The sequence below is a fragment of the Dendropsophus ebraccatus genome, chromosome 6, assembly GCF_027789765.1.
Source record: "Dendropsophus ebraccatus isolate aDenEbr1 chromosome 6, aDenEbr1.pat, whole genome shotgun sequence".
Classification (NCBI taxonomy): domain Eukaryota; kingdom Metazoa; phylum Chordata; class Amphibia; order Anura; family Hylidae; genus Dendropsophus; species Dendropsophus ebraccatus.
In genome coordinates this window covers 39,381,334-39,408,177 of record NC_091459.1, presented here as the reverse complement: position 1 = coordinate 39,408,177, position 26,844 = coordinate 39,381,334, and the positions used below count along the sequence as shown (strand labels likewise).

At 44.9% G+C, this 26,844-nt stretch overlaps 1 protein-coding gene across 1 annotated transcript; it reads left to right on the top strand.

Moving 5' to 3' along the window:
* The first annotated feature begins 41 nt into the window (after positions 1-41).
* On the top strand, positions 42-24,531 carry TRAF3IP2 (TRAF3 interacting protein 2). The gene is made up of 9 exons (XM_069974857.1): positions 42-148; positions 8,900-9,198; positions 14,291-14,381; positions 15,365-15,537; positions 16,239-16,327; positions 17,399-17,467; positions 19,137-19,250; positions 19,539-19,613; positions 21,521-24,531. Exons 2-9 carry the CDS (start codon positions 8,907-8,909, stop codon positions 21,665-21,667), a joined length of 1,050 nt encoding a protein of 349 aa, XP_069830958.1. The 5' UTR covers positions 42-148; positions 8,900-8,906; the 3' UTR covers positions 21,668-24,531.
* The last annotated feature ends 2,313 nt before the right edge of the window (positions 24,532-26,844 follow it).

Genomic DNA, 26,844 nt, shown 5'->3' with positions numbered 1-26,844 from the left:
TCATAGGGAGGAGTAGTTAGACTATAATATTTGCATATTGAAACTAGTTCCTCTTCCTGGTTCTACACTCACGTCTTCTGGCATATGCAGCATTTTCACATTGGAAGTTTTTGTTGATAAAAAAGAAGAGGAACTTCTCTTTATAAAGGTAAGGGCATCCGCTGTATAGGTCTATATTGTATTATTTGTATTAATATATCCAGGTCACACCAGTCAGCAAGTGAAAGTAACATATTCTTCATGTATTAAGGTGCAGGGCAGTGACAATGCAGAGGGACAGAAAGGTGTATGTTTGTATATAGGGATATAGAGACATTTGAGCTTATTTGTAGTGAACAGTGGCCTAAATAGGGGGAGGTTATAGGGTGAAACCCTTCAACTTTCCTAATAAGAGACCTGGGCCTACGCAGTCTAAGCTTGAGATGCAGCAGGCCCCAGGCCATAGCAGTGTCTAGTGATGCCCTGAATATGCAATCACTCTCATCAGAAAGTAGTTTGCCCATGCTGCCACAGAGCAATCCCATTGCAAATGCATATACATTAGAGATGAGCGAACCTGGAGCATGCTCGAGTCCATCAGAACCAGGGCCGTATTTGCCACTAGGCACCCGTGGTCCGGTGCCTAGGGCGGCGCCCTGCGGGGGGCGGCACCCGCAGGACACATTTCTTTTTTTATTTAATTTTTTTTTTTTTTACCCCCTCCGCCGCCCCACCGCTGACATCCGCGCCCGGGTGGTGCGGCGGGGGGTCAGTCGGGTGGCAGGAACAGAGGCAGGCTGGGAAGGAAGGTCCCCCTATGCAGGGCCGGCGTGAGCTTCCGGCACAGACTGTCACACAGGCCGGAAGCTCACAGTGCAGCCCCGCGATGCCCGAACTTCCCTGCTCAGCAGCGGCGTGATGACGTCACACGCACGCTGCTGAGCAGGGAAGTTTGGGCATCGCGGGGCTGCAATGTGAGCTTCCGGCCTGTGTCACCCCAGCTTCTCCCCCTGTTCCCCAGCTTCTCCCCTCCCTGTTAACCCGACTGCCCCCTGTCGCCCCAGCTGCTCCCCCTGTTCCCCAGCTTCTCCCCATTCCCCAGCTTCTTCCCCTGTTCCCCAGCTTCTCCCCTCCCTGTTAACCCGACTGCCCCCCTGTCGCCCCAGCTGCTCCCCCTGTTCCCCAGCTTCTCCCCATTCCCCAGCTTCTCCCCCTGTCGCCCCAGGTTCTCCCCCTGTCACCCCAGCTTCTCCCCCTGCCACCCCAGCTGCCCTCCCATCTTCTCCCCCTGCCACCCCTAGCTGCTTCCCCTCCCCCTGTCGCCCCAGCTGCTCCCCCTGTTCCCCAGCTTCTCCCCCTCCCCCCCCCCAGCTTATCCCCCTCCCCCCCCATCTGCCACCCCATCTTCTCCCCCTGTCGCCCCAGCTTCTCCCCATTGCCCCAGCTGCCTTCATCGCCCCAGCTGCTCCCCCTGTTCCCCAGCTTCTCCTGCTCCCCCTGTCACTCCAGCTACTCCCCAGCTTCTCCCCCTCCCCCTATCACCCCAGCTGTTCCTCCTGCCATCCCCAGCTGCCTCCTTTCCCCAGTTACCCCCAGCTGCCTCCCTTCCCCAGTCACCCTGCTCTGCCCGCCTGCAGACGAGTTGTGGTCGGAGAAGTCATCATGATGGCTGCACCAGATGGAGAAGAAAGAAAAAAGTGAGCAACGGCAATCGGAGAACACGTCACCTGTGAGTCATTAGTAAGTGCACTGTAATCACTTCTATAGTGTGCAGAGCCTGTGTACCATTGGGGTCTAAATGGGTCAGTGTATGGTTTGCGGTAGTGTACTGACAGCCCTGCGGTCACTACAGTACACTAGCACAAACTTTTAAACTAGAATGCAACTACAACAGCTGCAGGTACTAAAACTCCCAGCATATCCTGAGGGCTGCAGACTTTCAGTACATGCTGGGAGTTGTAGTGCCTGCAGCTGTTGTAGTTGGGTCCTATACACTAGGTGCTTTGTGGGAGATCAGAATACATAGATTTGTGGGGGCTCAGTGCAGGGAAGTGACCCCAGAACATCACTAATAGGGGATACAACAAAAACATCTCCCCCTATCCCCTATTAGTGATGTTCTGGGGTCACTTCCCTACACTGAGCCCCCACAGATCTATGTATTCTGATCTCCCACAAAGCATCCAGTGTATGATGCACCTAGGACCCAACTACAACAGCTGCAGGCACTACAACTCCCAGCATGTACTGAGTCTGCAGCCCTCGGGATATGCTGGGAGTTGTAGTGCCTGCAGCTGTTCTAGTTGGGTCCTAGGTGCATTATACGACATATAGGAAAACATAGATCTGTGGGGGCTCAGTGCAGGGAAGTGACCCCAGAACATCACTAATAGGGGATAGGAGTAGATGTTTTTGTTCTATCCCCTATTAGTGATGTTCTGGGGTCACTTCCCTGCACTGACCCCACAGATCTCTGTATTCTGATCTTCCACCAAGCCTCCTAGGACCTAACAGCTGCATGCACTACAACTCCCAGCATGTACTGACAGTCTGCAGCCCTCAGGATATGCTAGGAGTTGTAGTACAGTGTAGACAGATGTATTGCTGGACCTTCAGGGCTGATGGTTGTCACCCACAGATTGCAGCCACCAGGAGACTCTGCACACAGTGATTTATTAAAGGGTTGTCCTCTCAGAAACTACAAATCCCAGCATACCCTGAGAGCTGTATAAATGGAGGGTGTTCTGAGATTTGTCACAGATACAGATAAATCCAGGAAAGGAGCGGGTCAGCATGTCGCGTTTCACTGGTTCTATATTGGTGGGCCCCAGGTGCCCCAGTCAGACACTGGACAGAAGCGGTCCCCAAATTAAGTCCCCGCCCTCCTTCCTTCCTCCATCACGTCTGATGATGAGAAGAGCGGGCATCAAGCAAAAGGGCATGCAGTGTCCCAGAACATGCAGACTACTACTCCTATTATGCCCATTTCTATTTCTGTGTCAATGCCTGTTCTGGTAAGTGTTTGCACTGCAACTGCTGCTGGTTTTCCCCTAGTATTCTCTGGTATTGTGCATTTTCATGTGTATTCTCATGTGTTCCTGTGTATTACAGTGTACAGTGGTATGCAAGGCTGTTGATCACGTGACCTGTAACCATGGTTCCTCCAATGGCCGACTAGCTCTGGCCAGGAGCAACCATGTGACCTCCCACTTCCTGCTGACAAGGGAGTTGAGCCCCGGCTTCCAAGCAAGGAGGTTGTGTTGTTCTGTCCTCTCCCACAGAAGAGTGACTAAGTCTGCTGCTATATTCCAGTCTTCGGCTGTTTCTGCCTGCTCAAGTGACCGGATTCTTTTCTCTCATCTGGGTGTCATTCCGTTATCTCTCCTCATCGCTGCAAGGATTCACAGCAAGTATTATTCTCAAGCTAATCCACCCAGCAACGCTATTTCTCTCATACTCCTACTCCCATCATCCGGCACGTATTCTCACAGCCTATGCAGCACCACTCCTGCTTATTTGTCAAAGCCTGATATATCCCCGGTTGCATCCGGACAGAACTGTTGCTACTAGTTACCTCATCTATAATAAAACCGCTGTTACTGAACCCTGGCATTGGTGTCCACTAACTGGTGCCCTGACTAGGTGCAGCGAAGAATCGCATGCCCATCATCACCCGCAGATTCCACAGACCGGCCCTACAGCTGTGCTGCCCTCAGGCCTATACCGTGACAAGTATAACCCCTGCAGCTGCCCCGGTCATTGCCCGCTCATAACACCAGCACTGCGGAAGTGGCCCCCAGGGGCCAGGGCATCGCATTTTTGGCGTCACGAACAGGATACAGACTGTGTTGTGCCAACTGTCAGTGACCCCAGAACTGTACTGAAACCCCCTAGAGACTTTGCTGATTGCTATGGGGTTGATTGAAGTGTTTCGGGCCCTGAACTGTACACAAGATGGCCGCCGTCTTCTTCAATTTCTGGCTGCGCCATACCCCGGAGAGGAGGGGGTTAACAGCCATGCTGCCAAAGCGCGGGAATCGTCCGGCGCCATAGACTTTTCATTGACTGCTCCTGATTGGCTGCCTAGGCCGGATGACGTCACTGTTGCTGGGCAGATTCTGGAACCTGATCCTCCAGCCTGGCGCTCCTCCCCGTCCTGCTACAAGTTCCGGCCAGAGCGTGACAAGATGGCGGCCCCCGAGAAACGTTTGCCTGCAGCCGCAGCACCAGTGATGCCGGAGCTGCCGGAGAGCAATCCTGCCTGCCTGCTAGCACCGCTCCCATCCTACAGCGACACCAGCTGGGCCGCTTCCCCGTCGGACGACGGAAATCTTCGCCGGGCCTTCATCCCGGCCTCTGCTGATCAGAATGAGGGGCCCATACCTGAGACCAGCATTTCTCCGGGACCCGGTCACTCCAGCACTGCTGACCTCGCTTCTTGTACCGGAGGGTCCTCATCACCGGACAGCGAACAGATTGTAAGTGGACCGACTCTGTTGTCTTCAGTCCCTGGCCCTAAAGGGGAGAACTCTGCTAAGGCCTTCATATCCCCGGGTCTGTGGCAACCTCCAGGGCGTGATTCGCCGCCCCTGCCGCAATGGATGCTCGGGCCGGGGCCTAAGATTATGCAGCTGATCGAGGACATTCAGCAGGCCCTCGCTGCCCTGTCGCCTGCCACTACAGCTGCCACCGCTATGCCTAGCGCTACTCCTGCAGCTTCCACTACAGCGGGCCCGTCTACTACCGCAGTCCCCGCTACTGCCCCCACTGCTGTGGCTAAGGCTGCCTCTTCTACCTCGACCGTCACCTATCATGTGGCCCCCATCATCTCTCCTATCACCACGGTGACGCCCAGCATTGTAGTCACTACTGCAGCCAGTGATGCTTCTGCTCCAGGCCCTTCACGCTATCGCTATCCGTGGAAGAAGAAAAAGAAGAAGCCTACTCAGGGTCCTCCAGGACATTTCTGCTAAGTATCCTTACAGAGGCCAGAGCCCTTAAACTGTTTTTGTTGTCTAACTGTTTTGTTCCAGTTCCTGCAACGTTCAAGGTTCGTGCCTGGTCCTCCTGACCAAGTTCCCTGTACTAACCAGCCATGAGCTGATGGACACTTACCATTACAAAAGGTTCTCTAGTGCCTGTCCCAGAGTCTTTTACATGGACGATGTCTAATTGCCTAAAAGAGACTCTACCTAACAGAGACACTTAACCCATTCCTTCCTAATGCACTTTCCTGTGATTGTGTGTTCCACACAGGGTATTATTGCACTTATTTCATTATTGCATTTTTTTTTCTACCATTGCATTCCAGTGTTATCGAAGTCTTTGTATTTCCTCCTCTGAGTAAGCACAAGGTTACATAGATTGCCTCAGAGTAGAGTGCCTCTTTTGTAAAACAGTATATTTTCCAGTGTCTAAGTCAGATAGCTCCTCCTCTGAGTAAGAGAAGTCAGTTTACATATACCTCAGAGAAAGTCCAGTTTATGTAGGAGTGTATTTTCTCATCCAGTCTCATTATTGTGTATTATTATCATATCTATAGCTGGAAAGATTTAGTTGAGCCAGTTCGTATGCAGATTTTTCTCAAATTTTCATTCAGATTTTTCTCAGATTTTCATTCAGATTCATGTGAGCCAGTTCTCCTCAAGACCTCGCAGTATTTGTTGTCCCTTGTGTTTCCCTTCCTTTTTGTTTCCAGTATTTGTTCGCCTCTGTCTTGTCCCAACACAGTAGTTATCACACATAGTCATACCTAACCTTCACACTGGTTCATACATATCGCACCTTGGATGCCTTTTCGTGTGTTTGGCCTGTGGAGTGCTTGTGTGTGTGATTGAGTGGTATGAAAGGGAGCTCCCCATGTATGTTTGCTTTTATTATTTTGTTCCTTTCTCTTCCAGGTATCCAAGACACTACTCAGACACGCCAAGGTAGTACACAGGTCTTCACAGTTCTCCTCCAGTAGGGTAACACATTTAACAGAAAACCTACTGTCTAACTGGCTGGAATATTGAGGGTCACCCGCCAGCAGTTAAGTTGTCCTGGCTTACATGTCAGATGGTTCACGCACTAGCTACCTGGTCGCCAGAGTACGTTAGGCACCCCTAGGTGAAGTCCTGCCACTAGGGTTTCTCATTCTCTCTCTCTTCACACCTGTGCCTTGGGCGTGGGAAACACACACCTCATCACACTCACTCTCATCATTCATTCCTGTTGTTTGATTGTCCAGTCTATTCATGTTTGCTGCCTTCTAGATTCGCCGAGGTCGGCTCAAATTTGCTAGGGAGGTATGCAGTGTCCCAGAACATGCAGACTACTACTCCTATTATGCCCATTTCTATTTCTGTGTCAATGCCTGTTCTGGTAAGTGTTTGCACTGCAACTGCTGCTGGTTTTCCCCTAGTATTCTCTGGTATTGTGCATTTTCATGTGTATTCTCATGTGTTCCTGTGTATTACAGTGTACAGTGGTATGCAAGGCTGTTGATCACGTGACCTGTAACCATGGTTCCTCCAATGGCCGACTAGCTCTGGCCAGGAGCAACCATGTGACCTCCCACTTCCTGCTGACAAGGGAGTTGAGCCCCGGCTTCCAAGCAAGGAGGTTGTGTGGTTCTATCCTCTCCCACAGAAGAGTGACTAAGTCTGCTGCTATATTCCAGTCTTCGGCTGTTTCTGCCTGCTCAAGTGACCGGATTCTTTTCTCTCATCTGGGTGTCATTCCGTTATCTCTCCTCATCGCTGCAAGGATTCACAGCAAGTATTATTCTCAAGCTAATCCACCCAGCAACGCTATTTCTCTCATACTCCTACTCCCATCATCCGGCACGTATTCTCACAGCCTATGCAGCACCACTCCTGCTTATTTGTCAAAGCCTGATATATCCCCGGTTGCATCCGGACAGAACTGTTGCTACTAGTTACCTCATCTATAATAAAACCGCTGTTACTGAACCCTGGCATTGGTGTCCACTAACTGGTGCCCTGACTAGGTGCAGCGAAGAATCGCATGCCCATCATCACCCGCAGATTCCACAGACCGGCCCTACAGCTGTGCTGCCCTCAGGCCTATACCGTGACAAGTATAACCCCTGCAGCTGCCCCGGTCATTGCCCGCTCATAACACCAGCACTGCGGAAGTGGCCCCCAGGGGCCAGGGCATCGCAGGCACCCCAGTACTACTGACAGTCGGGGGGTGCCGCTCAGTAGTACTGGGTGCTGGAGTGCCGGCCTGCCAGCTGTGCCAGGGTATACACCATGCATGTAACCTGCCAGTGCCGAGGGGAAGGGGGCACTAGTTCGCCGGGGGGGGGGGGGGGTTGGGGGCGCCTCGGCATGCAAAGTGCCTAGGGCAGCATGAACTCTAAATACAGGCCTGATCCGAACCCGAGCTTTCGGCATTTGATTAGCGGGGCTGCTGAAGTTGGATAAAGCCCTAAGGTTGTCTGGAAAACATGGATACAGCTAATGACTATATCCATGATTTCCACATAGTCTTAGGGCTTTATCCAACTTCAGCAGCCACCGCTAATCAAATGCCAAAAGTTCGGGTTCGGATCGACTCGAGCATGCTCCAGGTTCGCTTATCTCTAATACACATTCATAGTTTTGTCTCTTATGGCCGGTGCAACATGTTTAGCAAGATATTTCTATTTGCATAAGTGGTATCCATTTTTTGTCATGCAGTATGTTGTTTATGCTGCGTTTTTACATATCTGTTTTTAAATGGTTACTTTTAACTTACACAAAAAAAACACGTTTTTGTGTAAACTAAAAAAGGGGGGGGGAAACCACATCCGTTTTGATCCATTTTTTTTTTTTTTCGAAGTCAATGGAAGAACGGATCCAAATAGATTGCACACAATTGCATCCATTTTTGTTGCAGTTTTTTATTTTCTCATAAAATATATACATTAAACGGACTGCAAAAACGCAATGTGAACCCAGCCTTAAAAATGATTATGATGATTACTACTATACAGCATAAGAAATAAGAGTGCATCTCCCACCATTGAAAGAGGGCATGTCAGCAGGTTTTTATTTACTAAATTAATACTATGTCAACATACTGTCACATGGGGAGATTAATCAAACATGGTGTAAAGTGAAACTAGCTCAGTTGCCCCTAGCAACCAATCAGATTCCACCTCTCATTCCTCACAGACTCTTTGGAAAATGAAAGGTGGAATCTGATTGGTTGCTAGGGGCAACTGGGACAGTTTCACTTTACACCATGTTTAATAAATCTCCCCCTGTGTGTTAATCAGATTGCTGGCTTATACCTTTTTTTTTTTTTTTTCGTTTGTCCCCACCAGCACCGAGCTCAAAGCCCATCCTAGGCTGGGTTCACACTACGTTTTTGCAATAAATATTGCAAAAAAAAAAACGGATGGAAAAAACGGATGCAACTGTGTGCATCCTGCATGTATGTGTAAACCCACCCTTGGGCTATGTTCACACTATGTATATTTTCATAAAACTACGGCCGTTGTTGCAGATTGCAACAACGTCCGTGATTAATACAAAAATCTACATTATGTTGCTGTCTATGGAATCCCGGACGGAGTGTACACAAAGAGTATACACTTCGGCAGGGATCCCTAGCGTCGTCGTAGAAAACTGACATGTCAGTTTTCTGCGGCCGCTATTCAGTGAATAGCGGCCGCAGAAAACCCTGTCAGTGCACACTATGGAGCGAGCGGCTCTGGCTGCATGCTCCATAGTGTGCAGTGGGGAGTTTTGATGCAGGCGCACACTGATCAGAACTCAGCGGCGCTAAAGATCATCCAGCCAGTACTGATCTTTTCTGAGATCAGCAATTCCGTGACCCGGCCTGGTCACGGAACGGCCGGTCTCTTACAAGGTCTGAACATGGCCTAAAACTGCAAGCTAACCAGCCCCTTCTTATACCTGAAATCTAGGGTAAAGATGATGAGAAGTTTACCAGAAGAAAACGATGAATCCTTAGATCCACAAGGGGCTCAACAAATCAATTCTGGAATACCCTCAGAGGACAACTGGGAAAGTATGTATAAGGGGCATAGTCGGCCTTTTAGTAATGAAGCCCATGGACGGCAGGCACAACTAGCTAAGGACGCTCACTATGGCACCGGTATATCAGAATTACTAGGGACAAGTGACCTGGAGAGACCTGAAACCCTAACATCATATGGCAATCTAGGAGATCACCGACATCCAATGTTGCAAGAAATAAATCAAGGTGAGTACACCGATCATGTTTAGTAGATAATCAATCTCATTTATGGTCCAGTAACTAGTATTCAGCCATTTTTAAAGCGGTATTCCGCCCAAAGTAAACTATTATGTTTCTTCCCCTGGAAAGAACTTAACTAACAGACTACGCCATCCCCCCTCCACTTCTGAGACAGGACAGCACCGTGGCCAGTGATAGGCTTAGTGGGATGTCACCCCTAGACAAGTCCTCCTCTGAAGTGAAAGGCAGGGTCACTCAGCTGGGGACTGAAGACTGCGTAAGAGGACATGTATGCGGCAGTGTTAGCGATATCTTAACTGTGCCACGACCAGGGTTTACTAAGCCTTGCATTTCCAGACACAAACACTGGTGGCAGCAGTTACTTTTTTTTTTTTTTTTTAACATTTTTTTCATTGTCTATTTCACAGATAACTTTATGAAAGAAATGTAAAAAAAATAACTTTATTTTGCTGGAATACCCTTTTAGTTACACCAAAAATAGAGCCTATAAAGCTAAAAGGTAAAGGATATAAGTCTATAAAGGTAAAATACGGCTATAATTTTGATGTAAAGATAGGGCCATACAGTGGTGCCTTGGATTACGAGCATAATTCATTCCGGGGCCGTGCATGTAATCCACTCTTAAACCAAAGCAAATTTTCCCATAGGAAATCATAGAAATGCAGACAATTGGTTCCACACCCCAAAATAATGATTTATTATTCTGAATAACATGTAAGACAAATGAAACAAACATTCAGAAACAGCAGAATATGTGATATTATAAGTTACTGTACAGTAATGGAGAGGATGGGAAACACAAGGGCGGACAGAGACTGCAGGGAGCATGAAGGAATGAGCAGGGCAGATGAAGGCACATACACGCAGCACTCTCTGTCCGGGAAGAGAGGGGCTAAAGCTATGAAGAGATTACCCCCACAGTCCTGTCCCCTGATGTAAGCCCCAGCCTGAAGGGGATCTGCTATGATTTGGAAGGTGAGAGAGACTTCCTGGGTCAGAGTACAGTGCTGTAGACCCTCCTATGCACACCATGCCCCTCCTTCACTCGCGCTCCCACCAAGTACAGGGAGCTCTTAAACCAAAGCAATGCTATTAACCCAAGTCACAATTTAGAAAAAATGTGAGCTCTTAAACCAAAGTTACTGGCATACATACCTCAAAGAAAATGACATCTGGCGGGGTCCGGGAGCCTAGTGAGGCAGTGCTGCGCCAGAAGTGCACCAAACCCATTTGCTTTAGGGGCCACCCATCTCCCCCTGACCCTGGCCCTATTGCTACTACTACTCCCAGCCCTACTACTGGTACTACTACTACTTCCAGCCCTACTGTTACTACTGCTCCCAGATCAGGTGGGGTAGTCTGTGGGGGGGGGGTGTATGTTTCCCCCACCCCCTGCTGGCACTCTAGTTTTGGATTTTGCTGGACTTCTCCTTTAAGGTCGTATTTTGCTTTTATTTCACTGCTGTACACAATACTTTCTGCAGAACAGAGCATTTTGTATACTGTGTGAATAAGAAAACAAGTACTGCTCCACCTTCTATATGGCAGATTGGTGTTTACTGCAGGCATTTTTTCTGACTTAAAAATACCTTAATAAGGGCAGGGAAGTCAATCACATATAATATTCAGGCCTTTGTTTGTCAAGTCTGACTAAGTGATGTAGCAACCATCACTGAATTGGAACCATGGCCCATAGCACTGTGTACCAATTACAGATGACCCCAACATACCAGTGCGTGCAGTAAACAATGATCTACTGTGGTACATTTAGGGTATGATCACACAACGTTTTTTTAAGGTGCAAATACATATATATATACACTACCATTCAAAAGTTTGGGGTCACATTGAAATGTCCTTATTTTGAATGAAAAGCACTGTACTTTTCAATGAAGATAACTTTAAACTAGTCCTAACTTTAAACAAATACACTCTATACATTGCTAATGTGGTAAATGACTATTCTAGCTGCAAATGTCTGGTTTTTGGTGCAATATCTACATAGGTGTATAGAGGCCCATTTCCAGCAACTATCACTCCAGTGTTCTAATGGTACAATGTGTTTGCTCATTGGCTCAGAAGACTAATTGATGATTAGAAAACCCTTGTGCAATCATGTTCACACATCTGAAAACAGTCTAGCTCGTTACAGAAGCTACAAAACTGACCTTCCTTTGAGCAGATTGTGTTTCTGGAGCATCACATTTGTGGGGTCAATTAAACGCTCAAAATGGCCAGAAAAAGAGAACTTTCATCTGAAACTCGACAGTCTATTCTTGTTCTTAGAAATGAAGGCTATTCCATGCGAGAAATTGCTAATAAATTGAAGATTTTCTACAACGGTGTGTACTACTCCCTTCAGAGGACAGCACAAACAGGCTCTAACCAGAGGAGAAAAAGAAGTGGGAGGCCGTGTTGCACAACTAAGCAAGAAGATAAGCACATTAGAGTCTCTAGTTTGAGAAACAGACGCCTCACAGGTCCCCAACTGGCATCTTCATTAAATAGTACCCGCAAAACACCAGTGTCAACATCTACAGTGAAGAGGCGGCTGCAGGATTTTGGGCTTCAGGGCAGAGTGGCAAAGAAAAAGCCATATCTGAGACTGGCCAATAAAAGAAAAAGATTAAGATGGGCAAAAGAACACAGACATTGGACAGAGGAAGACTGGAAAAAAGTGTTGTGGACGGATGAATCCAAGTCTGAGGTGTTTGGATCACAAAGAAGAACGTTTGTGAGACGCAGAACAAATGAAAAGATGCTGGAAGAATGCCTGACGCCATCTGTTAAGCATGGTGGAGATAATGTGATGGTCTGGGGTTGCTTTGGTGCTGGTAAGGTGGGAGATTTGTACAGGGTAAAAGGGATTCTGAATAAGGAAGGCGATCACTCTGCACCGCCATGCCATACCCAGTGGACAGCGCTTGATTGGAGCCAATTTCATCCTACAACAGGACAATGACCCTAAACACACCTCCAAATTGTGCAAGAACTATTTACAGCAGAAGCAGCAGCTGGTATTCTATCGGTAATGGAGTGGCCAGCGCAGTCACCAGATCTGAACCCCATTGAGCTGTTGTGGGAGCAGCTTGACCGTATGGTACGCCAGAAGTGCCCATCCAACCAATCCAACTTGTGGGAGCTGCTTCTAGAAGCGTGGGGTGCAATTTCTCCAGCTTACCTCAACAGATTAATAGCTAGAATGCCAAAGGTGTGCAATGCTGTAATTGCTGCAAAAGGAGTATTCTTTGACGAAAGCAAAGTTTGATGTAAAAACAATGTTATTTCAAAAAAAAAAATCATTATTTCTAACCTTGTCAATGTCTTGACTCTATTTTCTATTCATTTCACAACGTATGGTGGTGAATAAGTGTCACTTTTCATGGAAAACACAAAATTGTTTGGGTGACCCCAAACTTTTGAACGGTAGTGTATATATAATGCTCCATATTATCAGAATACCACTGTATTTTTGCCTCAAAAATGTTGCGTGAACATAGCCAGGCCCGCTTCTGCCATGAGGCGGAATGAGCCTTCCGCCTCAGGCGGCAGATTTTGCGGTCCGGCAGGGGGCGGCATTATGTCCCCCCTGCTGTCATTTTTGTTAAGTATCACTTAACAAAAATGACAGCGGCCGCTCACCTGTCACGTCGCCCGCGCTCTCCACATCCCATCAGGTCTCGCGATGTCACCCTGCAGCTGTCACGGACCTCCAGGCTGTGGTGAGTGCCCGGGGTCGGTGGGGGACGCGCTGGGGTGATCGGGTCGCGCAGGACTGCCCCGCGCGACCCGATCACCCCACTCACTCACCACAGCCTGGAGGTCCGTGACAGCTGCAGGGTGACATCGCGGGACCTGACGGGATGTGGAGACAGCAGAGATCGCGGGCCGGCTGCGGTGTGGGACAGGTGAGTAGATGGCTGCTGCTGCTGCGGCGGCGGCGGGGGGGGGGTGGCGGGGGGTCCGGGGGATACCGGCTATCACTCGGGGCGGCCGCCTGAGGTTTGCCTCAGGCGGCAGAAACCCTTGAATCGGCCCTGAACATAGCCTTATACTTAGAGATAAGCATACATGGCTGTATCCATGTTTTCCAGAACTCCCCAGGGCTGCATCCAACTTCTTCAGAGTGTTCGGGTTCAGCCAAACCAGAGCGTGCTTGAGGTTCGCTCATCTCTACTTATACTGCTTCATGTTTATGTGATGCATTACAATTAAAGTGTACCTGTCGTTTTCAAAACATTTTTTATAGAGACATGTTAAAAGTGTTGACCGGTCCAGGACTGAGTGTTCAGACCTGGACCAAACGTTAGGTTGAGCCAGGAGAAGACCACACTTAGTGCGGTGCGCTTTTCGCTCTGTGAGGGCCCTTGCACACTGAGCAAAAGAGACTGAATTTACAGGCGTTGTGTGCGCAGCGGATTCCGCTTGTCATTCTCCCTGTCAGATTGTTTCAATGTGATTGTTATTGCGATCTTCTTTCCACTCAAAGAACGAACATGTTCATTCTTTGAGCAGAGAACAGAGGCGCGACAGAAATTCCAATAAACAAATGGGACAGGCAGAATTTTGAGCAAAATCCGCTGCGCGGACTACATCCGTAAATTCAGCCTGTTTTACTCAGTCAGTGAAAGAGTCAGACTTCATAGACTTACATTATGAGCCCAATTCATCACATGACAAAGCCGGGAGAGGACCACGCTTAGACCGAACACCCAGACCAGGACCGATCAAAACTTGGGCCGATCAAACCATGCTTGATAAAAAACACCTGTAAAAAGGTCAAAATGTCACATTTTTTTTGTACTGCATCATATGATTTAAACTTTACTATAGATGCTGCAGGACTCCTCTATTGCGTATGTCTCAATGACATGTCAATTTTTTTTTTTTTAAGTAACAGGTACACTTTAAACATTTGGACAGAAATATGCACTTTTTAATTTAGTTTTTATTTTGGATCGTTTGAAAATGACCGGATTTTTCGCCCACCAATATATCCTTTTTACAAACAGTTAATATATCTGCATTGTAACCAGGTTAATAATAAAATAATAATATAAGGCCACTCTTATTCTAGACAGAAGATCTCTTCCGTTTGGTCATCCCTGTATGCGGCCTATGTTGCAGAATCCTCGTCTCTGCCAACCTTATATTCAACCTTATCACTGGTATGTAAGATAATGATTGTTCCAATAAGGCAATATCCACATTTGCTTGTCTGTTGTATATTTGAAAAACTGCTGTTTTTCTTTTTGCTGAAATTTAAACCCTCTTATCTTTATACTTTACCAACTTTAGTTTCTTTTCATTTGACACATGGCAGATAAAAGTCTAAAGATGAAGCTACATACTGTGACTCTACTGTGCAGTTTTGCTGTGGTTTTCCATAAATTGTAGCAAAACTATTCGTTTTGCCCTCAAAACCCCTTTAATAGGCTTGTCTCCTTTTGTAAACCCCAGGTATTATATTTGAACAATCCTATATAATACTGCTATTTCTACTAAACAGTCTTTGTTAAAAGTTGTGGACAGTGCCTGGAGAAGGTCCCATCCTATTTATTCCAATTACAGAGTTTTCACCCATGTGTAGTAAAATATAATTTTAAATGTCTTATATTGGCCATATACTTTCAATAAATGCCGGCCATCAGTTATCTCTCCTGTCCTTTCTATACACAAAAACATTTGGCACCTCTACTATGGGGAGGGGAACACTGCAACCAGACAGCCAGGCCAACATCTGGCAGCTTATTTCTCCAAGAACAAAGGGGTTGGGCACTGAAATTCCATCACATCCGAACCCTGTCCCTACCTACATTAGTCTTTGGAGACCCCTATACACTTTATACTGATGACCAAACCTGCTGTCATAAAGTGTATAGAGACGCTTTTTTTTTTTTTATAAAACTATACTGTAGGATCAGACTATACCTATTTCAAATGGAAACACATAGGCCTATTTTTCTATGCATTGGAGGAATAAAATGCTGAAAATGTATTGTTTAGCTTACATGGGATATGCAATATAATATTTTGATAGCCTGGAATGTTGAGAAATACATTTGGAGTAAGAGAACTATTGTCTTGTATGAATATTCAGGGCCAGCTTAATGTGTCTGTTAACATTGTCATAATTTTTTCCATCTTTTAGTGGCCCACTATATAATCATGCTGTGCCTTTCAATGATTCTTCATACAATCCCCCTAGACATGATGGGTATACCTATGGTCAGCAGCCTCAGATTAGGAATACTCATCCCCGTTACCACCCTCCAGAAGAGCCTGGTACAGGACTGAAGATGAGTAATTTGCCATCTGAGCAGAGTAAGTGCTCCCTATCTGTTTAGTAGGTTATTGGTGCATTTTTACATAGTCTTTTGTTTATTTTGGATGTGAGTTGGATACAATAAAATACAACAATAAGTAAAATGCACAGAAATGTCTTTTTTTTTTTTACTTTTTATTCTTTGTTTTTCAATAAATCATGAAACCAGACACATGGAAGATAAATCTTTTTCTGTAATGGGGCAGAATATAAAGTTGTTATGTGAAAGAAAGCAAAACCATAAGGAGAATGAAAAGCTTCTGGTGTATTTATATAAATGTCATAGAATGTAACAAAAGGACATGGGGGGACATTTATTAAGTCATCGGCTAATCTTTCACTCTATTACACAAAGCGATAATCAGCCAATTTGGCCAATTATCGCTCCATGTAATAGGGCCCTTAGTCACTAACTCTCATCGATCAGCTTATAGAGTTACCTTAAAGTACAACTGTACTATATAATGTAGCAATTGTCCTATGGACCAACCAGATATAGAGCATACAATAGCACTTTAGATAAAGGGAGGATTCTGGATATTGATAAATAAGTCATTCACATGTAAGGGGCGTACATGACAATTTCAGGTTCTGTATGTAAATATGTGTAAGACATAAAGATAATAATAATAACAATCTTATTTTTAATGCAAAGTAACACAGTCCTTTGTAATTGTATGCCCTTTGCTATCTATTGCAGGAAGAGTCTTTATAACTTATTCCTTAGATGCTGCAAACTCAGTAATACAACTGGCAAACCTTTTATGCTCCAATGGGTTCAAGACAACAGTGAGTACTGTTACATATACTGTAGTTCTTAGAATTCAACTTTCAGTCCAGAAACATAAAGACAACTAATAAAGACACTTTCCTTGCTATATCGATTATCATCTTTACCGTAAGATTCTTTTTTGGGGGTTAGATAACTTAAGACCCAGTGGTCCCAAACACACATATTGCCATAAAATCAGCTGCTCTGGCAGTCAAGCAGAACATATATAACGTTTGGTAAAGTCCTTCCATGAAGACTACAGAAATAGGGTAGGTTCACACTACGGAATTCTTGCGGATAAACTCTGCGGAATTCCGCTGTCTGGCCACGCGCCTTTCCGCCGGCTCCATAGACACCATTCTATGACATGTCACTTCTTCTTTTGGCGGATAGTGGAATACGCCATCCCATAGAATGGTGTCTATGGAGCCGGCAGAAAGGCGCGCAGCCAGAGAGCGGAATTCCGCTATGTTTATCCGCGATATTCCGTAGTGTGAACCCACCCAAACAGCACTCACCATCAGATTTCCTCTTCCCTGTACTGCTATTTGGTCTGCATTTGTGACTATATTGCAATAAAAGAAAGAACTGATGTATATATTGAATGCTACATTGTTTTACTCTTTATAGAAGGACTTAACAACTTTTTACTAACCCCTGCCCATATACCCTATTAGGATATAACTGTACCAGAGCAAATTAGACTGACTCAATTAGTAGTATTACTAGTTTTAAGCAGACCTACCGAACTGTTCACGTTCATGTTCGGTAGGTCTTACTGCATACAATGCAGTATGAAGGGTTTTTTTTTTGTTTTGTTTTTATTATTATTATTATTATTATTATTATAGGGGACAATGGGCATTGTGTCACACTGCATCCCCTACAGTAGAATTTATAGGAGGTAGGTTGTCAGGTAGGTTGTTGGACTCCTATTAGATTGTCTAGCTGCTGGCAGCTGCTATACCCATTTGAGATTGTTCCTTTTATTTATGTTCTATTTAAATAATATATATATATATATATATATATATATATATATATATATATATATATAAAATTATTTATTTTCTTTTTTTTTATCTTAGATTGACATATTTGAGAGATCAGTTCGGGGAATGGATATCATCAGGTGGATGGAGAGATATCTCAGTGATGTAAGTATGTAATGAAGCAGCGGTTATACCTAAAATTATGTGGAAGCAGAGGCGTAGCTAGGGGTTCTGCCTAGGGGGCATAAGTGATTCAGAGTGGGCCTCTAACCCATTATGTTGACCATAGGGAGCCTCAGCAGATGACAATGCTTTTCGAATAAAAAAAGTGTATATTCCACAACATTACTCACTGTGAATAAGGATTCAGAGCAGCGGAAAAGGCTTTCTACATTTCACATATATAACCACATAAAAATTAAAGGTGTTATCCAAGATTAGAAAAACATGGCTGCTCTCCTTCAGAAACAGCACCACCCATCTCCTCGGTTTGTGTGGTTTTGCAGCTCAATTCCACTAAAGTGAATGAAGTTTTAATACCCATACAACCAGTGAGCCCCAATAAAGTAGCTATGTCCCTCTGTCTCCATATAGTAGTTAGGCCCCTCTGTGCCCCATATAGAAATTAGGCCCCACTCACAGTGCATCTATATGTAGGCCTCTCTGTGCCAGTAGCTCCCTACAGTAGGGAGTATCCACCATGAAGGTAGCCATTCCCCTTGTAGGTAATCTCACCCCAGCAGGTAGTATGTAGTATTCCTCATGCAGACATCTCCTTTGTAATTACTGCCACCCCCAGTAGACTGTATCCTGCAAATTAGGCACCTCCTGTAGGTAATCCCCCGTCAGTTCGACAGCACCCTCCACCTCAGTAGATAGCATCTTTCATTAGGCATCTCCTCCCTCGTCCCCATGTAGACATCCCACTGTAGGTAATCCCGCCAGTATTTAGTATTCCTCCTGTAGACATCCCCCTGGTAATCCCCTTTGTAGTTAACACTCACCCCCATAGTCTGTATCCCCCAAATTAGGTACCCCCTGCCAGTAAGCCAGCACCCCCACTGCAGTAGATAGTATCCTCCCTTTGGCATTTCCTCCCCACTAGTTAGCCTCCCACTAGCATGTGGACACCCCCATCTGTAAATAATAAAAAAAACAACAACATACTTACCTGCTGCACAGCAGTCTTCCAGAAACTGCTCTCCCTCAAATTCTTCAAGCGCATGAGTGACATCTCTCGTGCACCAGAGCGCTGGGGGAGAAAGCGCCCTCTTGTGGCCAAAGGCAGAATGCTGCACAGTGTTCAGTGGGCCCTATATAAATCTTCCCCAAAGGCTTCCACTGTGGTTTTTTGGGTCACTGTTTGGGATGCTCAGAAAAGGCTGTTTTATGTTCCACAAAATGGCTATAATTTATGGCTCGAAATCTTTCCAAAGAAAATTTTAGACTTTTTTATGCCAGAATTGTAATATACGGAAAAAGAGATACTTACAATCCCACCATCTTCATGTCCTGTAAGACTAGATCCCGTCTCCTCCGCCTTTCCCCAAAGGATCATAAATGTTTAATGGGTTTTCTAGGCAAAACGGACTGATGAGCTTACCACAGGTCACTGATCAGCGGGGTGCGGAAACCCACCACCCTCACCGATCAGCTGTTTTGCGCCTACACTACACAGCACTGTGTCATTGTTGTATTAAAACAAGTAATAACTGTTTCAGTTTCTCCAACAAAATTCAAGCTCAGGCTGAGCCTCGTGTAGTCTTGGTGTATGTCAACATCCAATATGCTGTAACATTCAAATTTTGTCAATTTTTTTTTTGTTATTGAACAGGCAAGTGTAATGATCATCATAGCGATCAGTCCACAATACAAAAAGGATGTTGAAATGGACGTGAGTCATGTTAGTGACGATCATGGCCTACACACACGATACATTCATAGAATGGTGAGTAACAGCCAACCTCCCTCATATGGGTACACAAAAAAAGCAAAAAAGTATATCAGGAATTTTATCACTTAAAGGGTCTGTCCCATGAAAACAGCCTAAGTTCTTTATAGAGAGAGGCTCAGCTGACAGTGTTTCTTACAGTAGTCTTACAGGGCATATGTGGCAAATAGCTACTAATAGCCAGTCATGGTTTCATATTGTTGGTGCTGCTGCAGTCATAATATCTATAAGCATATCCCAAATCTTCATTTCTTGTTTTAACATGATTTTTACTTTTTAATGTAGATGCAGATGGAGTTCATAAAACAAGGAAGCATGAACTTCAGATTCATTCCTGTACTGTTCCCAAATGCAACAAAGGTCAGTACAAAGTGGAACAAAACACTATCTACAATATAATGAGCAGTGGCTACTGCATGAGCTATAAGCACTTGCGAGTTCTCAGTGTCGAGGCGATTCAAGATACCTTGTAGTGAAACCTTTAAGTTACTGTCACATTAGCCTTAGTGCCACTATAGACACTGTGTTAATATTTAAAAAGGTTTTCCGAGCGAACACTTTTACTGCCTCCCCATGCATTAAAACAAGCATACTTACCTCCCTCGCTCCCTGCTGTCGGATGTTCTGGTCTGTACTCCCATTGTACTAGCTTCTGATGACGTCCCACTCTCTGCACAGCCAATCACAGAGCCAATTGGGAGAGGAATGTCATTGGAAGCTGGCAGAACAGGAGTACAGCTGGGACTAGAACATGTGAAAGCAGTATCAGTGGAGGAGCCATAACTCCTTTATTTTTCCATCTACAGAGCCATATAAGGCTGGTTTTTCAGCAACAACTGTACTTTGTAATGACTCCTTTCAAACTACCATAAAATGTAATACCTAAAAAACATAGTATTTAGGTCCCTCTGTGCCCACATGTGGTATTTAGGTACCCCCTTGCACCCATATAATAGTTAGGTCCCGCCATGCCCTATATAGTAAGTAGGTCCCCTCTGTGCCCCACAAAGCTATTAAATCCTCTCTGTGCCCCATATAGTAGTTAGGTCCTCTCTGTGCCCCATATAGTAGTTAGGTCCTCTCTGTGCCCCATATAGTAGCTAGGTCCTCTCTATGCCCCATATAGTAGTTAGGTCCTTTCTCTGCCCCCATATATTAGTTAACCCCCCCTGTGCAGCTATACATTAGGGAGTCATCATCTGTGACCCCATATGGTTAAGTCCCTCTTTGTCTTCACATTGTACAAAGCCCCTTCTGTGCACCCATATAGGAGTCAGACCTCTCTGTGCAGGTAGGCCACTAGAAGGTAGTAACGCCTATCTAGGCATCCCCCTGAAGGTAGTCCCTGGTAGTAGTAAAAAAAAAAAAAAGTCACCTGGCTTCCGCATAGTCCACCAGCATCTCCTTTTCCTTTCTGACCTTCACTCTTCGCTCTGTTAATCAGAGTGCAACATTTAAAGGAGAAAAACACAGCTACCTTTATCCAAAAACAGCATCAGATCAGCCCCTAGGTTGTGTGGTATTACCATTGAGCTTCATTCTTTTCAATGGAACTGAGTTGCAAATCCAAAGTGAGGACAAGAGGGGTGCTGTTTGTGGAAGAAATCACCCATGTTTTTCTGTGTCTAGACAACTCTTCTAACTGTAAGCACTTATTAGGAATGCTTACAAATAAGGAGCAGCACCTGATGGCCGAGGGGGCCTCCCTAGAAGCTGTTGGCCTCGGCACTTGCCCAGGCTCAAAGGGTGCTAGAGCTCGCCTTGCAGCAATAATTTCTTCACATGTCAAAACAACCAAATTAATCAATGAACAAGCATTTACTCCTTCATCTGCTGATCACTGACTGTGTTACACAGAGAGATGTAGGCCTGCTCAGCTGATAAACAACCCAGTGTAATAGGGGCCTAAGCATATGAATTATGTAATGAAAGTCTGGGTCTGCATGAACCTGAACAATCGTATTTGAATCTCTCCAACTGGAGAAGGTGGCTGCAACCAAACTGCAGTCAGTCCCCGGGCTGCATCCACCTTCTCCAGGCAGCAGGATTCAAATGCTGATCGTTCGGGTTTTGGCAGGTTCGCTCATGTCTATTAGTGACCTGGGTTACATATTTGTACCACACTACCTGAATTAAAAACTGGTCAATTAAATGGATCCTGCTTTGTTTCATAGCTACCACTGCTGTGATACACCAATGGTTAATTCAGTGTGCAACTAGAGAAAAATCTGATCACACCATCTTTACCTTTATGTTTGATTCTTTAGGAACACGTGCCTAACTGGCTGAAAAACACCCACATTTATCAATGGCCATATGATACAAGGAGGCTATTCCTGCGGCTACTACGGGAGGAGGAATATATTATTCCCCCAGTTGGACAACTACCAGTACTGGAAGTTAGAACTATATAAACTGGCAATGGCCCACATTTATTGATGTGCCTGAAACCAAAAACTCTCAACGAATATCAACCAATTACAGATCAGCTATTTGTCCAGAATACAAATGTGAACGAGGCTTAAAGGGGTTATCCAGCGCTACAAAAACATGGCCACTTTCTTCCAGAGACAGCCCTGCTTGGGCAGGATTTTGCTGCTCAGTTTCATTGAAGTGAATGGAGCTTAATTGCAAACCGCTCCTGAACTGGAGACAAGTGGCCATGTTTTTGTAGCACTGGATAACCCCTTTAAGTATCATGTTCCATTGCATAACCAGTGTTGAAAATGCATTTTTCCTCTGCTTTTTCACTGCTTTGTTGCAGTCTGGAGCTCTAATATACTGAAAATAATTTTCTTTGTGATTTTCTTTTCTTGTACGAAAATATTTAAAATTCAACTTTATGTACTTCATATGTAGTTGTAGTAGAAAGAGAACAGTTGTTGTTATTGGTAGTATATTTTAATCAACACTGCACTAATTACTAATTCTAATGCTGGGTTTACACGGAGCGATAATTTGCCCGATCGTACGATTAACGATTTTGAAGTAACGATTTTTTTTTATAACGATTAGCGTTTAGACTATACGATATATCATACAGAAAATTCGTTTTGCGATCGCTTAAGCCTATCTCACACATAGGGAAAATCAGTGAACGAATGTTTAGACGGAACGATCGGCGAATTTTTTACGAACAACGATTTAAGAACCTGTTAAAAGATCAAAATGAATGATGTTTCGATCGTTCGCCGCGTTTACACGTACGATTATCGTTCGAATTCGATCGTTATCGCGAAAATTCGCCCGATAATCGCTCTGTGTAAACCCAGCATTAGGGTGCGTTTACACAGAAAGATTTATCTGACAGATTTTGGAAGCCAAAGCCAGGAATGGATTTAAAAAGAGGATAGATCCCAGTCTTTCCTTTATGACCTGATCCGTGTTTATAGTCTGCTCCTGGTTTTGGCTTCAAAGATCTGTCAGATAAATCTGTCTGTGTAAACGCACCACCATTAGTGTACATAATGTTTCCACCCCCATGCACACTCTTCAGTTTACAGGTCTGGAGTGAATTCACCCTAATAACAATTTATGGTAACTTGCAGCATAGACGATACGGTTACTGCCATTAGTTTCGTCATTATCTATAGCATATAGTAAAAGTTGTAAAAAGCAAATGACCAGCTGTGCTAAATTGTTATGTTTAAGGGATAATAGAGTATATTCCATGTTAACTTACATGCACTTAAAATCCAGCTCATATATCTTTTATACACTAGTGAAGTTTTCATGTCTAAAAAAATATGATAAAAATATGTGGTCATATCAGGCATGTTAGAGAGTGTCCACACTGTAAATGAAAGGTAAATCAAGCCCCCCTCTCTCATGCTTGACTATTCAAAGAACTCCTAGGTAGCTGTCTTTTGTGTAAATACTAGAGCTGGTTCTACTGTATATACAGAGTCTTGCCTCCCGAATATAACCCGCACCCTTATTTCCCAGGCTTGTCATCACCAGCAGTAGTTCAGTCCCTAGTGTAACCCCTTCCTTGCTTATCTGCTGCCTTTTCCCTTTCCACTCAAATAGAATTTTGCAAATCCAGTGCATCAGTAACCCCTTTTTCCCCCATATTTAATTTGTAATATACTGTATAAATCATCCCTCAACACAATGTCAAACTGTTCAGTCCCTGTCATGGCCTAGCAGAGAGGAGTATGTCCTATCCCATGAATGGCTTGCCAAGAAGAGCCTGTGTGAGTACTGCTGGAAAACAACCTAGCTCTCTTGTGCCCCCCCTTACCAAACTGAGAGAAGGAGAAATAGCTGCGTACTATGGAGGGGACTCTCAGAGAATCTATAACCGTAGTGAGACCACTACAATCACCCTGCCACTTTGAAGGGTTACTGTAACAAGACCATGCAGGTTTTCAATATTTTTTCTCAAAGTACATGTAGGATATATATATATATATATATATATATATATATATATATACACTGTATATTTATTAAGAATAAGGTTGAGAACGCGAAACCAGGGACCAAATAGTTATGTAACTCAATACTAGAAAAAACAACTGAATTGCTCCTAACAATCTAAGGCTATGTTCATACAATGTAAGAGACCGGTTGTTCCATGACCCGGACGGTCTCAGAAATTATCATCCTAAATGATCTTTAGCGCCGCAGAGTTCTGATGCGGGTGCATCCATGTGAGCCCGCATCAGAACTCCCCACTGCACACTATGGAGCGTGCAGCCGAAGCCGCTCGCTCCATAGTGTGCACTGACAGGGTTTTCTGCGGCCGATATTCAATGAATAGCGGCTGCAGAAAACTGATATGTCAGTTGTTTGCGGCGCCGCTAGGATTCCATAGACGCCAAGGTAGCGTATATTTTCATAATCAACAACGGCCATAGTTTTGCGAAAATATACGTAGTGTGAACATAGCCTAACAATGGACTGGTTCTTAAGGTTAATATAATACGTAGCATAAAGCTAAATCATAAAGTTTGACTGTACTGAACATATGGAATGAAATGTACTTTTTTGCTTTCATACACATGAAGGTATGGAAAGTCTCCAGCAGAGGGCACTATCTGCCAACTTTTCTGCGTTGTTTTCTTTGACTTTTTCCATAATGATTTTCATTGTGCCTGTAAATATCATCTTGTGCGGTATGCATCAGACCCAACCATTGCCATATGCTTCCTTCCTGCATGATAAAAGATGCTCTAATCATTATATCCTTGAGATAACTACAAGTATCCGTCTATACTTCAGCAAATGTATACACACGTATATGCTATATATAATAAATATTCTATAAAACGTATCAGTTGTGGAATGAGCCATTCATTGTGTTGTCATGGTCCTATTATTATTACATGGAAGTGATGTTGTAGCGAGCAGCAATGTAGTAAGCAGCAATATTTCCTTATCGCAGTTCTGTCTCACATACTTCCTTACAAGGATCTTTCACTTTATACACAAGCTTTTCAAGCCGCCTGCACACAGCACCACATTTGGTGTTCACAATCCCACCCGCACCACATCTGGGAGATGGTTTACAATCCGCTGTACATGTGACTGCAGAACAATAGTTTGGGCCGGATCCAGGACCACTACGGAGCATTAGAGGAATCCTGCACTCACCTAGTCCACATACATGGTGTTTGTTGGAGAGAAGGGTCAAAACCTCCCATCACAATTTATCTTTATTAGCTAATATATAAAAAATAACAGGCAATGCTTAGATTCTTTTTGCCCTAGTATAAAGGCTTCACTTCATAAGGAGTCACAATGCTCTGACAGATGCTTCCCATGATCGATACCGCTGGTGCCTATTGGACCATGTCATAATTATATTATAATGGGGTTTGTCAGGTTCCATCAAGGTAGAGAAAGAATAGTGCTGCACACAGAGAAGAACATTGCAAAATGTGCTGACTGAGTCTCAAATTGATTTTATCTTCTGTCGGTCCAATAACGGTAGAAGGTCTTTAAGGGGATGTACCATTTAAAGTCAATTTTTTTTTCCAATATCTTGCGATGTGGAGATTGCAGGGGTGCTCTCCTTTATTTAAACCGTGCCTGGTTCCTGCACTAGGCGGTGGTTTCGTCATGGGCATCGACCCGCTCTATGCACTGGAGGTGGGTCCGGGGCCCCCAGTGTACTGATATCCTCGGGGATGCAGCCAGGCTTGACCTTAATGGAGGCACGTCCCTTAGGGGAGGAGATATCATTACACTGGGCCTGTCTCCAGTGAATAGAGCGGGCCGGTGCACATGAAGAAACTAGCACCGAGCATGGGAACCAGGTGACATTTTGAGAAATGGACCGAGCCACCAGAATCTCACTTAGGAAATGGTACATTCGCTTTAAAGTGGTTTTATCCTGTGAACCAAGCTGAATGGAAATCCTGCAATACTTCTGTTATGTAAATCAGGGCCTCCAGTCCAGACATATATTTCTTTTATTTCATACGCAAACAAGCACATAAAGCCCACAGGGCGTTCCCCTAGGCTGCAAAAGTCCAGGGTACTTGAGGCCCTTTAGTGTATAGCAATCGCCTGTGAGCTTCAGTTAATTGATTGACAGCATATAAGCCGTCTCTACTCCCTTCTGATCTCAGCTTCCGGTGGTCTCTAGTGATCAGCAGCACTGGGAAAAACAGCAAGCCCTGATGAGCCTGAAGGCCGCCAGGAGAAGCAGGGATTTCATGTGCCCAGAGAATTTTCCTGGCTGCCATGTTACAGCGCAGGTGCTGAGGAGAAAATGAGGCCCCTGGTAGAAGGTGTAAGTAAGGCACAGTCATCAGCAACAAAGAGAGAGAGCATATGTGCTGTCAGCCAATCACAGGGGCATTGTTATACAGTGGAGGTGCTAAACTACCCTGGGCTTTTGCAGCCCAGGGGAACACCCTGTGGGATTTATGTGCTTATTTGCATATGGAATAAAACTAACATATTTTGGGACTAAAGTAACACCAGATTCAGGGTGGGTAGATATGTTCTACAATGTATTTAGTTCTCAAGTTAAAATCATGCTGACAAGTCCGCTTTAAGCATCAAACATATTAAGACTTAAAGTGACACTGTCACCCCCTTTGTGCGTTCTGACATCTCTACACAGGTGTAAAGGGTAAATTTAGCGTTTTTCATACCTTACTTCATATCATACGCCATGGTGTTTGTTCAAGTAAAAAGTGTCCTTTTATCAACAGCAGATTGTATTAAGTGGGCGTGGCCTTGCGGCATTAGCGCCACTTAGCCCCGCCCACAACTGCACTGTTGGCCATTGGTTGGTTGACGTAAAGGGGGTGGGATCTAGACCTTTCGGCCAGCCTGTTCCAATGGTCGGCGAGGGGGCGTGGCCAACTGTGGTGTTGTGGGCGGGGCTAAGTGGCGCTAATGCCGCGAAGCCCCACCCACTTAACACAATCTGCAGTTGATAAAAGATGACTTTTTACTTGAACAAGCACCATGAAATAAGATATAAAATAAGGTATGAAAACCGCTAAATTTACCCTTACACCTATGTAGAGATGTCAGAATGCAAAAAGGAGGCGACAGTGTAACTTTAACCCTTTGAGGACCAGGCCCAAAATGACCCAGTGGACCGCGCAAATTTTGATCTTAGTGTTTT